Source organism: Pseudorca crassidens, chromosome 2 (assembly GCF_039906515.1).
Source record: "Pseudorca crassidens isolate mPseCra1 chromosome 2, mPseCra1.hap1, whole genome shotgun sequence".
In the NCBI taxonomy this organism is placed as follows: domain Eukaryota; kingdom Metazoa; phylum Chordata; class Mammalia; order Artiodactyla; family Delphinidae; genus Pseudorca; species Pseudorca crassidens.
In genome coordinates, this window is record NC_090297.1 from 85,236,024 (window position 1) to 85,251,693 (window position 15,670).

Consider the following 15,670-nt stretch of genomic DNA (forward strand, 5'->3'; position numbering starts at 1 on the left):
AGAGGTTAAATAATTAGCTTAAATTTATTTAGTTATAAAATGGTGAGTCCAGGAGTTGAGCAAAGAATTGTAGAACTTCAAATCTCCTTCTCTTAACTACTGTAATATACATGGCAATACAACCAGATCTGGATACATAACAGAGGCACACAAATACTGTCAAGAATCTTCAAGACTAGAATAAACAAAGGTTTCTGAAAAACACTAGGGACCAACAACAGGCTTTCTTAACTGAATGCATTAAGAGCAAGGAACTTGAGACACTGGTTGGCAAGATAAACGAAACAAAACACTACATATTAGACAATGATATAGAGGTATACGGCAGAACTGTTCAGCTTCAATTTTACCACACTAAGAAGAGATCCCACTAACCTTCCTAAGGCAGCTCTCAGAGCTCAGTTATATCTTTGGTGCAGAGCCCTAGGTGTCCTGTAGTGCAGTTACTGCCTAACAGAGTCGTCCTCCCTCTTCCTCTACCTTAGACACATCCTGTATTAAGATCAGAAAGTGAATAAACAAATCTTCACATTTCTAATCTTTGAAGATGGTTAGAAATAAGACGTTTTCAAGGCTACTCCGTAAGAAATGAGCTAGGTGTTCATATTTTAAATACTGCATGTTATACCCAAAACAATATTTTTAATAAACAGGACAGGTGAAAATTCATATTTGTATGACAATTATTTGTAGTGCACAAAGGCATTTTCTTCTTCATACTTATTTCTTCTCTCACACAAGAGAAAATTAACTCTGTAGTATGCTCTAAGTAAAAATAATTTGTTAAACACACATATCGCAAAATTGCAGGATTTATTTTAATTCACAGAGTAAAATGTCTTTTGGAATGTTCTAATGTAAATAAATCCAGGTTACCGTGACCAAAAAAAAAAAAAAAACAAGAAATGAAAGAAAAGAGAAGAAAAGTGATAAAGAATTGGGATAGCACATACAAAGCAAAATAGTAGAGTACAAAATTGAATGTCAGGCCTGGGAACTCCTAGGGAGGTAGGTACTTATGAGAAACCAACTGTGAAATTTCTTTTTGTTGTCTGTATTTTCATTTTTTCTTGTAAGAGAAATATTTAGAATCTTTGTGGTCTGTACTTTCATTTTTTCTTGTAAAAGAAATACTTAGAATGGCACAAACAATCTATTCTGATCTGAACTCTTGGGGAAAAAAATTCAAATATATTAAGCATGTGATAGAACTGAATGATTCCGGAAAGGGATTTGTGTTAGTCTGATTTTTAGATTCATATCTAATAACATTTTTGTTGTATAGAAAATTGATGATGATGTTCTACCATTAACAGAACATGTACTGGGAGATATGTTTTTTTCTAGAAGTGATGGATTTGTGTTGATAAAAACACATTTTTGGAGACCATCATCCTTGGAAACAGTAAAAAAATATTTGCAAGGCAAGGATGAGGGAGGCTGGCTGCAGCCCTAGAAGAGAGGAGAGTTGAATCACAAAGGATAAAAACCATAAATTAAAAGTGAACCATGTGCTCTGGAAGTTCAAAGTAGAAAGGGCCCACTGAGCATTTATTTGCTCCTGGATTTGTGGAGAGAGCGAAGGGGTATGGTGTCAGACTGTGAAAATGTAAAGACCTTGTCACTCTTTAATAGCTTCCCATTAAACAGAGAATAACATCTAAAATTTTTATCGTGGCGTACAGTACCCCACAGGAGCCACCTCTGCCTGTGACTGCCCCTTCATCTCCTATCATCCTCATCTCCGCTGTGTCTTTCTGTCCTGAAACAAGACAAGACTGCTCTCACCCTTGTGCGCCAGGCCTTTGTATTTATGACCTTGCTCTTCCTTGTGCCAGGAGGACACTTTTCTCCCAGACCTCTGCATGGCTGACTTCTTTTTTTACTCATCCGAATCTGGGCTCGATTATCGTATCACTCCTTTGAGGGGGCTTCTAGCATGCAAGGTTCCTAAAAGCATTCTCAGTTGTCTGAAAACATCCTTGTACCCTTGGGGCTAGAACTATGCCTGGCACATAGTGGGCACCCACCACGTGATAAATGAAGATGTCATCTGATGTGAGTTCACTGAGGACATCATTTCCCTTTTACTAAATATCATATCTCAAATACAACTAAGATCACATCAACATTTACTGGGAAGCTACATCAATATGCTATTTTTGTTGACCTTATTGTGAATTAAATCCCTCCACAGCTTTTCTACAAAATCTTCTCTTTGCCATAGTTACCTCTATTTTAGATGTATAATTAAGTTTTTGCACCCAAGGATGTGTCTTTATATTTATCAACAACCAGCTTTATCTTCTTATACGGTATGAGTCACATATGTGTCTCTTGCTTTTCCTGAAGCTACATTGGAACTTACTCTGCCTCCCTATTTCACGTTACTTAAAAATTGATTAACTGGATTTCTACGTTTTCCCCAAACAGAACTCAGGACCCCTAAGTTAGTCAGCTTTCTAGAAATCTCATGATTTCCTTTACTCAGCACATGAGAAAATTTATTAGAATTTAAAGTAATTTTGGAAACTGCAGAATTCAGGGATAAATTATTTAAGAAGGAGTAAGCAGTTCACCTGGAAAATTATAAGACTGGGATAAACAAATGATACACAGGTGTAGTTCAAGAGTTGAGAATGAATCATCAGTTAATAAGTCAAGGACAGAGCATGCATTCACATGTTTGTGAATGATGATGAATTTCTTTTTCATTTTCTAGAACAATTTCTTGAGCACAATAACATGGACGGTAGGAGACGCAGAGACAAATCATGGGATAGAAATCAGGAAACATGGTTTCTAATCACACCGGTTAGCCAACTGGTGAAACAAAGTTAAGGTAATTACAAATTTGCAAATCTACAAAATGGGTTAAAAATGCTTATTGATATGCCCTGAGCTTTGTAAGAGCCAAATGAATTAATAACTAGAAAGGACGTTTTGAAAAACAGATGGTAATTCATCATTAATATTCTTTACAATATATTTGCTATGGCCTAGCATTTTCTAATAACTCTCTATTCAGTCTGAATTCTGAACCCTAACTTAGTACCAAAACGAGTCTCTAAAATATTGAGGTGGATTTTTAAACAAATACACAATTATACACATCTAAATTAGTTTGGGTTTTTCAAAATAATGTTGGTGGATGTTGGCACTGCTCAGAATAATTTTGTTACACATTTTTTTGAACAGCTTATTAAAGTCAGTTTATGGACTGACAGAAAAGGAGACTCAGGACTTTGTATACCTAACTCAGTTCAACAACCAACGTTGTTCACTTGGCTTGGCTCTCTTTAGCTTTGTTTACAGGAAATGAGATCCATTCTCAAAGTATGAAGAGTAGTTACTGATGGTATTGAAAATACATTAGCTCCCAAGTGACTATTTCTAATAGTCATTTGGGTGGATAAGTTATGGAATGATTATTAAAAAATTAGTTATGTTAAATCACAATTCATTTCAAATGATAAATTGATAAATTGGAAAGATTCAGAGAAAACCAACAGAGAAAACACAATGTTTGGAAAATAATATGTGAAATAAGAATATCTAAACAACTAGGATTTTTTTTTTAACTGAAGAATAAAAAGGTAAATAGTAGTTTAAAACTTTGGTCAGACATATGAAGATTCTTTGATGAAGAAGTGAAACTAGTAATTAACCACAGCTCTGCATACAATGCAAAAAGGAAAAGACAATATAAAGGATCTGGCCAGAGTCAGGAAAAAATTTAGCCAAGGAAGTTTATACAAGATCAGAAATTTCATATGGCTAATTGCAAACATCTTAGCTAACTCATGGTTATTTTCTCACATAAAATAGACATTGTGTGGTAGAGTTACTTTTTCTTATAGTAAAACTGTCATTCAAAAAGATTAGATTTAATTTCAATTAATTTCTTTTGAATCTAGATATTAATCTTTCTATCAAGTGGCGAATGTGTAATCATTCGAAAGCCTAGCAGGTTTCCATTTAATTTCCTCTGTTTGCTTATAAGCAACATTGTTGCACTGCAATCAAGATACTTTCCAAAAATTAAAACCTCTTCCATTAAAGACACCATCCATTAAAGTAATTTAAAATAATGCAATAACTGACACAGTAATTTGAATTTCACTGAATGGATACTACTTTTTTCCTATATATTATTCTACAAATATAGGGTTTCTATTTTTTAAAATAACTACTTGCATATTGTTCTTAACACCGTACATGAAACACTCATTAAAGCTAGGAAACAAGAAACTGCATAGTGGAAAGAAAAATGTGTCTATTTTAACTAGCTATGTGAAATAATTCTGATGCCATTTAAAATAACTTTGAATGGTATCAACTATTCTTCCTTCATGTATCATAGCCTGACTTTAATGATGATGATTAATGATGATTAAATAAAAAATAAGAAATAATTGAATAAATATATTTTCCGCTTACCCAATAAGAATTTAAAATATAGTACGCAAAATTTTTACCACCTAAAGACCCCATCTATATAGTTGAAGCACTGCCGTCTTCCTGTGCATTATGACCAAGAGAGAATGTCCATAATGCATCTGCACTCATGTGGAAACAGTGTCATCGTGCTGCTTCAATTACCTCTTTTTCTCTAGTTTCAATAAAATAATACATCTCCTGATCACATTAAAAAATTCCATTTAGCTTGAACTAGCTCCATCAGAGCAGCTAATTATTGTCAAAAATTGATTTGGTTATATAACTCTAGTGAGTGTCTGTCACATGACCATGACTCACAGCAAATGCCCACTATACTCCCTCTTTCTCCTGTATTTCAGGATTTTCTATTAACTTCAGTGAAACCCATACAAAAGAAATGGAATAAAAAAACCCACCCATACAATCTCAATGAAGGCACAGGTCATAATTGTACATGAATGAACTTCCTATAATTTCTGATGTCCTGAATCAAAGTCCTTAAAAGATTGAATTGTAGTGGCAATATCATTAAATTAAATTATAGAAACCCAAAGTAATTCAGTGAAAAAAAAGGTAGCATAGTACTTATATCCTCTATCTATATACAATAGAGGAGAGTGAACATTTTGTGATGAAACCTATTACTAAAAGCAACTGACTCCGTCTGGGTTTTGGTTGCAATAGAAATCCCTAAATAGTTTTTATTAACAGAAATTGTAGACTAGTACTTAAATCAGATGAAGGGGATATAGAATTCATTCTGAAGGCTAGATCTGGGACAAACAACTTAAACTACAAGTTTTAAAAAAAAGCCAGTGTTAATTTATTAATCTTTTCAAACTGTTTTAACGGGAAATTATTCAAGTTGTTTATTTACTATGCTTTTCCTGAATAACTAATTGGCAGGCAGAAGCAAACTTCCTTTTTTCAGAGTAGCCTTTCAAAAGATTTAAGACCTCAAGAGTTTATGAAGAGCTTGAGAATGTAATTTAACAAATAGGTATTTATAAATTTCAGTGTTCGGTAACGCGGGCCTCTCTTTGTTGTGGTCTCTCCCATTCCGGAGCACAGGCTCCGGATGCGCAGGCTCTGGACGCGCAGGCTCTAGACTCACAGGCTCACCGGCCATGGCTCACGGGCCCAGCCGCCCAGCGGCACGTGGGATCCCCCCCAGACCGGGGCACGATCCCGTGTCCCCTGCATCGGCAGGCGGACTCCAAACCACTGCGCCACCAGGGAAGCCCGGTATCTTAAATTTAATAATAATTTTCACTTAGAACTTTTATAGATCTAACTTGCATATTCTAACTAATGAGAGCCTATCAAAAAAGATGAAAAATAAGATTTCAAAGACACTGGGGTTCACTTAAATAAATTAGAAGTTAGTTGGGTTGACTGACAAAGTAATAAGAGCAGCTACCCAAGAATACACACCCATAATTAGTTTTGAACCTTATTTCTTGGCCAAAGTGTTGCATGTGGTTCTGTTGTAATAGTCATTTTTACTCCAAAGTTGTTCCAGGGAAATGATCTGGAATACTCAAATTATTGTCTAGCTAACTCCTTAGTTTTTATATAAAACATTAACTGAAGCATTTTTAAGGTAGGGTTATTGGATGCTTTACCACTGAAATGTTAAAATCCTCAGCAAAGCAAGTTGTAGAATAAGGTAATAGAAATAAACAGTGCCAATGAGAAATGGTACATTCCTAAAAATTGTAAGAAGACTTCAAAAAGCAAAAAATTGCCCATTAAAATGCAGCCTAGGGCTTCCCTGGTGGCACAGTGGTTGAGAGTCCGCCTGCCGATGCAGGGGACGCGGGTTCGTGCCCCGGTCCGGGAAGATCCCACATGCCGCGGAGCGGCTGGGCCCATAAGCCATGGCTGCTGAGCCTGCACGTCCGGAGCCTGTGCTCCGCAATGGGAGAGGCCACAGCAGTGAGAGGCCCGCGTACCGCAAAAAAAAAAAAAAAAAAAAATTGCAGCCTGAAACCTAAAAGGCATTTTCCATTTTTAAACTGCAAGGTGGTCTAAAGTATTTTGTGATTTTTATATTTCAGTTAAACTCTCAATTAGCAAAAATTTAAGCAAGTGATGCTATAACCTAAGTATTTTAAATCAATAAAAATTTCCCTGATTCCTCGCCTTCAGTTTTTTATACAAATATTACCTTTGCAATGAGACCACTTTTTCACAGCACATATCATCTTACATACCGGATAATATACTTATGTTTCATGTTTATTATATTATATCTTTGTCCTCACTAGAATGTAAGCCCCATGAGGTGATGGACTTTTGTCTGTTCTACTCACAGAAGTATGTATTCCAAATTCCTAGAATAGTGCTAGGCATGTAGATTCTCAATAAATATTTACTGAATGAATAAATGAATGAATGCTTCTCTGTGATGCAAACTGATCAACAAGAAAAGAATGTTCTATCACACTTATCAAACTTATGAAAAAAATTTTAGCTTTCCATTTGTGAAATGTCAATACTTTTTCTAAAGTCACATAGAAGGTCATGGTTATTAAATTCACTTAAAAATTGAATTTGAAATTGCTACTTTGAGAATAAATCCTTATTCAGTAGTGCACTCGCCTAACTACATAGTTTATTTATGTGCATCAAGAAAATCAGAATCAAGATGTTTAATTTATATCACTATTTCTGTTTATTAATTCTCTTTCTAAACTCCAGTATATCAGCACCATCACACTACTTAAATACATATCATCTGTCTGATTATGTCTTGTAAAAAAATGCATCTTGTCAGTACATACTTTACATCTGAGTAGAAACAGAAAGCTAGATTTGATAGTATTCCACCTTAAGTTATATAAGTGGATGAGCTCTTCAAGGGAAATATTATAGAATCAGAGAAGGGGAATGAGGTGGGCAGTTAAGAGCCAGTGAACAAATGGCAACAGAGAAATGGGAAGGTGATGATGGAGGGATTTAGGGCCTTGAGGTGTACAAAAAAGATTTGAACCAACTGCCAGAGGGAATTTGATGGGAAATTTTTTTTAGAAGATGAATAAAAACATGCTTACCAGCACACCAAGGCCCAGCTGACATTAAACACTGTGAATTTGGAGTAAATTCAATTGGCAAAGTTACCTGAATTTCTCTAATAATATTCAGCATCCCAGAAGTACAGAAAATGAAAGGTTAGATTAACCCAGGACTAGGGAGTGGAACAGGGTAAAATTCAGTTACAATGGAAGAGAGATAGAAATATTATACATTCTCCACCCCATTCAAATGCCAAGCCAAAATTGTATATTCAGGGATTTTCCCACTCATAACTGTCCTGAATATATCTTAATACTGATTTTAGTTCAAACTTTAGCTAAAATTGGTTTAAAAATATTTTCCGGCTGAATTAAAACGTGACTAAAGCTAATGACACATAATTGATACATAATCTGTAATTTTATATCAGTAAAAGCCTATGTGTGGAAATTTACCTTTTTAACAACATCAATTGGGAGTCAATATTTTACATGGCTGGGAAGTTTCTGGGCCATTCCTAGCCAGAGCTGAAGGGGCAGTGCTTTGGCAGCCACTTTTTAATACCATGTTGACCTTCTCATCCCCTCTTCATAATCTGGTTTAAAAAAATGACGGGCTTGGGCTTCCCTGGTGGCGCAGTGGTTGAGAGTCCGTCTGCCGATGCAGGGGACACGGGTTCAGCTTTGCAGTCGAGAAACTCAAGGTTTTAGTTCTGGCTTTAGCGCTAGTCATGTGACTTTGGCTACACTACTTTCATCCTCCAAGCCTAAGATGATGTCAAAGAAGTATAAAATGATTTCACTCTCAGGTAGGCATGGAAATACTGTATCTAGCAGTAGCTAGAATCAGCACACGGTAGACAGTCAACAATTACCACCCCTCATGTGTGACTCGCCCAAGCTTACATGTCTGGAAATGAGCAGGAGTCCTTTCTGGAACCCACTCATAATGCATTTTTATACTTGAGTTCATGTATTCCTCCATGTTCATGAAAAAAATTCAGGTGATATTCAAGCCTAGACATCCATTATCTTCCAGGTTCTTCTTGAAGATACTGCTCTGTATTCTCCCTTCATTTCTGATGCCCACAAGTCCCTTCTTTTACCATTTCCCTTCTTCTTAAGGAAATTCCTTCAGTCGTTCTTTTAGTTATGCTTCCTGGAAATAAATTCTTAGTATTTCTTGAGTTAAGAATGTCTTGTTTTATCTTTCCTTTTTGAAGGAAACAGGATTATGGGTTGATAGTTCTTTTCTTTCAACAGTTGGAAAATTTTGTCTCACTTTCTGGACTTGATGGTTTCTGATGATGAGAAATCTATTGTCATAACTGTTTGCTCCTCATAGGTAAGATGTCATTTTTTTCTTGCTTTCAAGGGCCTTTTGTCTTTAGTTTTCAGAAGTTTGATAATGATGTGTTTTGGTATGGGTTTCTTTGGATCTCTCATGTTTGAGATGCATTCAGCTTCTTGAATCTTGTAGGTTTATTTATGTCTCTTACAAAACTTGGGAAGTTTTCAGACATTATTTCTTTTTCATCCCCTCCTTCTGTGACCTCTCCTCTGGCACTCTGATAACATGAATATTACAACTTTTGTTACACTCCCACAGTTCCCTGAGACTTTGTTCATTGTTTTCCTTTCTGTCTTTTTTCTCCCTGTTTTTCAGATTGGTTAATTTCTACTGCTCTATCTTCCAGTTCACTGATTATTTCTTTGTCCTCCCCATTCTCTTGTTGAGCCCATCAACTGAGTTTTGTATTTGTTATTATATTTTTCAGTACTGAAATTTCCATTTGGTTCTTTATAACTATGTCTTTTTTGAGACTTTCCATATTTTCCATTTGCTTCAAGCCTGTTTGTAATTGCTTCTTAGAGCAACTTTATGATGTCTGCTTTAAAAATCTTCATCAGATCATTCTAAATCTCTGTTACTGCTATCTTGGTATTGGCATCTATTAATTGTCTTTTACCATTCAGCTTGAGGTCTTCCTGGGTCTTGGAATGATGAGTGATTTTCAATTAAAACATTGACATTTTGGGTATTATGCTAAGGGACTCTTCATCTTATTTAAACCTTTTGTTTTAGCTGGCATTTTTGGATACCATTCTGGTAGAGGAGGGCAAGGATGCTGCCTCATTACTGTCCAGATGCCCTACTTGTCCTCCTTTGACACCTGAGGGACATAACTCCTTGTTACTGCCAAGAGAAGATAGGAGTTCTGGCTCCCCTCTAGGCCTCATCTGACACCAGGGGGCTGTGACGGGGCGGGGACAGAGTGGCCTTGTTACTGCTGGGTGGTGATAAAAATCCTGACTCTCGGGCTTCACTGGTGGTGCAGTGGTTGAGAGTCCGCCTGCCGATGCAGGGGACACGGGTTCGTGCCCCAGTCCGGGAAGATCCCACATGCCGCAGAACGGCTGGGCCCGTGAGCCATGGCCGCTGAGCCTGTGCGTCCGGAGCCTGTGCTCCGCAACGGGAGAGGCCACAGCAGTGAGAGGCCCGCGTACCGGCCAAAAAAAAAAAAAAAAATCCTGACTCTCCATTAGACTTCCTCTGACAAGGCCCCGGCGGGGAGGAGAAGGGACACCTCATTACGGTCAATGGGGTGGAAGTCCATGCCTCCCACATATGGGAGCTCATTATTGCCCAGGAGCGATGCTGGGTGCCTTGTTACAGCCTCCTGAGGCTGGAAGTAAGAGACCCATGCTTGTCCTTTGCTTGTGTGGACAGGTGTGGCACTGCAGTTTTTAAGCTGTGGTGTTTGGCTAGAGAAGAGCAGTTACGGTCAAAAATTTTCTGTCTTGCTAGGCTGTCTTTTCCTGGTTCTCTGGCTAGAAAGAGTAGGGGTTTTTTGTCTGCACCTGTTGTTTCTGGGTGGCTGGCTTCTTTGGCTCCAAGTCTGGGATATATGAGGCAAAAAGAAAACCCAGGAAATTCTCCACTGTGTGGTGCCTTGGGTCCGAGATTCCTAGCCAGACTGTCTTCTCCCCTCCTTTCAGAATCTCTTTATGTTTGTTCTAGATATATAAAGGTTTTTAATTGTACTTACTCAGAAGCATAGGGAAAAGTACACCTACTCCATCTTCCTGGAAGCAGAAGTACTCCTCCATTAGCATTCTGATATATGTTATTTCCAATTTATATTTTATAACAGGATGTTAATTCTGATTGTTAAATTGGCAACACAAGATACTGCACTCCACTTTCTTGCCAGAGAATATAAGTGATGCTAAACACTCTGCTCCCCAATTACCATCAATGTTAGGTAGTAAGCAGCCATATTAAAGTGGGACTTACCTCAGAGGTCACAGTCTAGTCCTCACATGAAAAATTTTACCTGGGTCATGTCAGACCATCCAAACCTGCATATCTGGTCCCTGAGAGAAATGCTTATGCTATAAAGTGCTGAGGCACTGTACTGCATCTATGTTGAACAACATTATAATATAAAAAGCAAGTGTATAAATAATAAAAAAATTAAGTAATTTCTAAGTTATTTGTAGAGGGCTAATAAGAGTATGATGGGGCTTCCCTGGTGGCACAGTGGTTGAGAGTACGCCTGCCGATGCAGGGGACACGGGTTCGTGCCCCAGTCCGGGAGGATCCCACATGCCGCAGAGCGGCTGGGCCCGTGAGCCATGGCCGCTGAGCCTGCGCGTCCGGAGCCTGTGCTCCGCAGTAGGAGAGGCCACAACAGTGAGAGGCCCACGTACCGCAAAAAAAAAAAAAAAAAATGAGCATGATGTACTCATGTACTCATGTACATCTCAAAGTATCACTTTATGAAGACAATGGATGATTTTCCCTCAGCTTTGTACCACAAGAAGGTAAACAACCAATTCACTTCTATATTTTGAAAGCTGTGATTTCTTTGCTTTGGCTACCAGGAAGTTCACAGTCAAATTTGTTAATGCCTCCAGTACCATATGGCATAGATTGTGTGTATTGGCCTTGCCCCTGACTTCTTTTATTTTTCAATCAAGATTTTACTTTTACCCAGAGTTCCTCATATATTTGGGTTTTTTTTTTTTCATATATTTGGTTTTTATCCAGTAGTACAGTATACATTTTGGAATGTGATCTCATTTATTTTAGAAACATACAGGTGAACAAATATGTTAAGAAAAAAATAGAGGGTTTGTAAGCCCTCAAAAGGACAGGAAATGAACCTCAGGTTTGTTCTCAACCCGTAATAGAAACTTAATGAGTGCCACGCTTTTGATCCCGCAAGGCCTCTTTCTCAAGAGACCCTACAAGAACATACTTGTCACATAATTTTCACTTTATTTGTTAGACGGAGTTTTGTGAAGGGACAGACAAACACAAGTACTACCTGGAGGACCGAAGCACCACTGTGGAGAAACTGAAGACCACTTTCAGCTGAGTCAATTCCACCAGTGGCCAAAATGGGAAATCCAGGCAAAGCGCGAGCAATGGTGGTCACAGCTCTCAAAGCAATAGGTCTGATGGCTGTGCCTACAGAAAATGAGGATGATCAATGGTTAGTATATTGACCACTTGAGCATATTGCCTTATAATCACTATCATGTGATGGCAGTGTTGTACTAGACAAAATTCAATTTTATCTCTACTTAAGATATATACGTATGTAATATACAAGCATTGCTATGTTTCAAAGTATGTTAATTTGTAAATGGATATGTACTTATTTTAAGGACTTTGATGCTATTATTGCATGCAGGCATGTTATGCAAGTGGGTATAGCAACTCTAGGACTCTCACATAAAATACATACATACCACAATTTGATATACAGTAATGTGTAAAAGATTGTATGGAACACTCGAGCATCTGTTTTAAAAAGAACAAGGAATAGCAGATTTTGTAAAAGAAAAACAATCACATACAGTGCATAAATAGACATACAGCTCTGTTATGTTTCCGCGAAGTATAAAGCAGCTGGTGTGAATAGAGATACTGCAAAAACAAGCAAGGTGCTGATGAACTTACAGATTCCATATTGCATTTTACATGTATTTCCCAAAATCTGATAGTGATTTTACTCAAACATAGTAAGCCTAATCTAATTTTCAATACATTAGAACATTTTAATCAAGTTAAAGAGAATTTACTAGAATTCAGTAATTAGAGTATGCGTCTGAGTTTGTATACATTATTTAACCAAACATTACCAACACATTATTTGCTAATTGTAATAAAGGCTGTATGGATGGACAGAACACTCTGAGGTCGCTTTTTACATGATTACACTGTATAAGGCTGCTTAGACTCTCAAGGGTTAACCCAATTGGGAGTAAATTAATGCTCTCGTAACACAGTAATATAATTTGATATTTCAGATGTACACTCATAAGTCAACGGTCCTTTAAAGGCATTTTCTGAAGTAAAAATAGTTCTTTTTGTGCAACAATGTGGCATTGCCTCAAATAAGGGCTCTACAAACAACAAAACAAGCAAAGGGTAAAATAAGCCTCATGTGGTGCATACTTTGGCATCTCCTCCACCACCACAAGCATCCTTACCAGCATTCTCAATATGTATTCATTGGTGCTCCTATTAAGGAAGCACAAAGAGCTTTCATTAAAATCAGCGGTTTTCTTTTTATCCTGTTCATTTCAGATGAAACTGAATTTACGTGTAAACTAATGCTTTAGCACTCAACACCAAAAATGTTTGTGGAAATGTCTACTTGGCGCTCCCACACCTAAAAAATCTTCCTCTAGATAGCACTGTTTCTTAGTCAAGAATATTCAATGCTGACACTTCAGGATTCCATAACTGACATTTAAATACAAGGTAGTAAGTTAGGGCAAATTAGAAACTGAACGTCAAGATTCTATTTCTATTTCAAAATATTTATCAGCAACTTCTTCTTAGTCTATATGTTTTAACCATAAAAAAGGCTAACATAGTGGACAGGAGAATGCATGGAAAGAATACACACACATATTTATAGAAACATACCTTTAGCTATACTAAAAAGAAATTCAAGAGTAAAAGTTAGAGGAAAGCATTTTTAAAGGAAGTTGTAACTTAAATAAACCTTTTAGACAGACATACAGCTATCTTGGCATAATATAACTGATATGTTCAATATATGCTAAGTTGATGGCTCCTTTACACACATGTTACTTTGAAGTAATAAAGAAATATTGGGATTCTTTTTTTTTCTTATTTAGTTGACGCTGGAGAGTAAAGGAAATTTTTGCTAAGCAGATAAATAATTTATTTCTAACTGCACTGTTAGAAGACTATCATTAACACTAAGGAGTAAAATTTCAAAGTGGTACACAGGGATTTGGCCACATATTCCAATTGATATTAATGGACATCAAATGGCAAAATCCCAGAACACAGCTTTGAAAATTTAACCAGTTACATTTAAAGGGCAACATTATTACACAGTTGTTAAAAAACATCAGCAAATCCTCAGTGGCATTTGAAGATGTTCAATTAGGTCAATAAGACATTTTCTATTTGATGTATTTCTTCTTTTTTAAAACTTTTCTAATATACCGAATGAACGTGAAAACCTTTCAAACTAATAAAGGTATCTTTTCAAAAATTAAGAGTAATTATGTTCTCTGAGGAAATGGGATCCAAAAATGAAGAAATGGATCCTTCTGTTGCTGGGTAATAGTAAATTCAGTTTTAATTTCCATTATAAATTCCATTTGATTGGTTTTCTTTATAACTCAATTGATTTAGTATGAAATATAATCTACCTGTTCTCAGCATTTTTATGGGGAATAGATTTTAAAAATGACTTTTATTCGCCATGAAAGGTTTTTGGAAGGAAACTGAAGGTATGTAAAAGGATCTTTCTAAATTGTTATACAGAAATTTCTTTTTAGTTTTAAAGTGACAGAAATGAAAAAATAATAGATTCAATATAAAAATAAAACTTTTGGTGTGAAATAAATACATATATCGATATCATACGAGATTGTACATATGTTAATTAAAATGCATACAGATTTCCAGAATCACAGTTATTGAGATAAGAATTTTTAAAACTTTGTCACTGCTACAGTAATTAATGATTTTAGACCAAAGACCAGGAAGGAAGAAGCCAGTTGAGAAGCTCAAGGAATTAAAAGTGGACTCCATCCTAAAGGAAGCAACAAGGTTTAAATCAAAAATTGAAATCCTATAAGCTTAAATTAATTAATAGGCAACATGCAATTTAAATTAAGCCTTCATCTACATGGGGTAACCAGATGAACCTGATGGGAAATTAATTACATCAAGCCTTTCTGTTTCAACAGTGTGGGAGGTGCCAATGAAAGTCAGCCATTCTGAATCCCCACATTTTGAAACAAGCTGCAGGTTCAAACAAACAAAAAGTGAACTAGACCTTTGAGTTCCAAAATTGCTGTGAAGAGTCCTGATTTGTGCCAAAGTGACCCTAGCAGAAAACCTGGGGGACTAGAATGAACTTTTGGTATCTAATCAATCGAGGCCCTCCATATAGTCACATCCTAAAATGCAAATCAGTATGTTGAATTCATAGATCTTTGATAAACTTCACTTTACATTTGATTGATTCATGATCTAGAAAAACATTTCAGTAAGCCAGAGATGTTGAATTCAAAGGTAACCAATCTGAATTCAATGATTTTTTTTTCTTAAGAAAATACTTTCTTATTTTAATTGCAATTTCAAAAATGCTACCGTTAGTAGTAGTATTACATATTGATATGCAAGTAAGAATTAATGTATTATGACTTAGGTTCCTTACTCAGGCCTCATTTATCCATTCAGCTGTTCATCTGTCTATTCAAGAAATATTAAGCACCTGTGCCTTCTTTTTAAAAAGAGGTAATTGTAACTGAATTGGAAAAGCTTAAAAGACAATCTCAGGTAATCAGTTTATGTTGTAACCATATTGTCACCCAGGGTGGATACCCAAAACACCAGCCTCAGTGATCTTAGGAGGTAATATGAGTCAGTTATTCATTCTGTACATATCCCATTAGGAAAGCTTCACATTCATTTAAACATCATATATTTTATGATTGCTATTAATACAAATTCTAGAAAGAAGGGAATTTGAGGATGAATTAGTTACATCAGAGAGACAACAGGGCCAACTGCTTAGGTTCAAATTCTAGCTCCACTATTTACAAGCTCTGTAATCTTGTGAAAATTTCTTAATCTTTTCATCTATAAAATAATAAAATTATAATAACTTCACACAGCTGTTTTGAGGATTAAATTATTTAATATA

General features: G+C 36.3%; 1 protein-coding gene across 1 annotated transcript in view; it reads right to left on the bottom strand.

Annotated features, from left to right (window-relative positions):
• Positions 1-15,670, bottom strand: part of DPYD (dihydropyrimidine dehydrogenase) — an 806,187-nt gene that overhangs the window by 136,219 nt on the left and 654,298 nt on the right. The window contains exon 19 of the mRNA XM_067726990.1: positions 11,792-11,934. Within this exon, the coding sequence (XP_067583091.1) occupies positions 11,792-11,934 (143 nt within the window). The remainder of the gene's footprint in view (positions 1-11,791; positions 11,935-15,670) is intronic.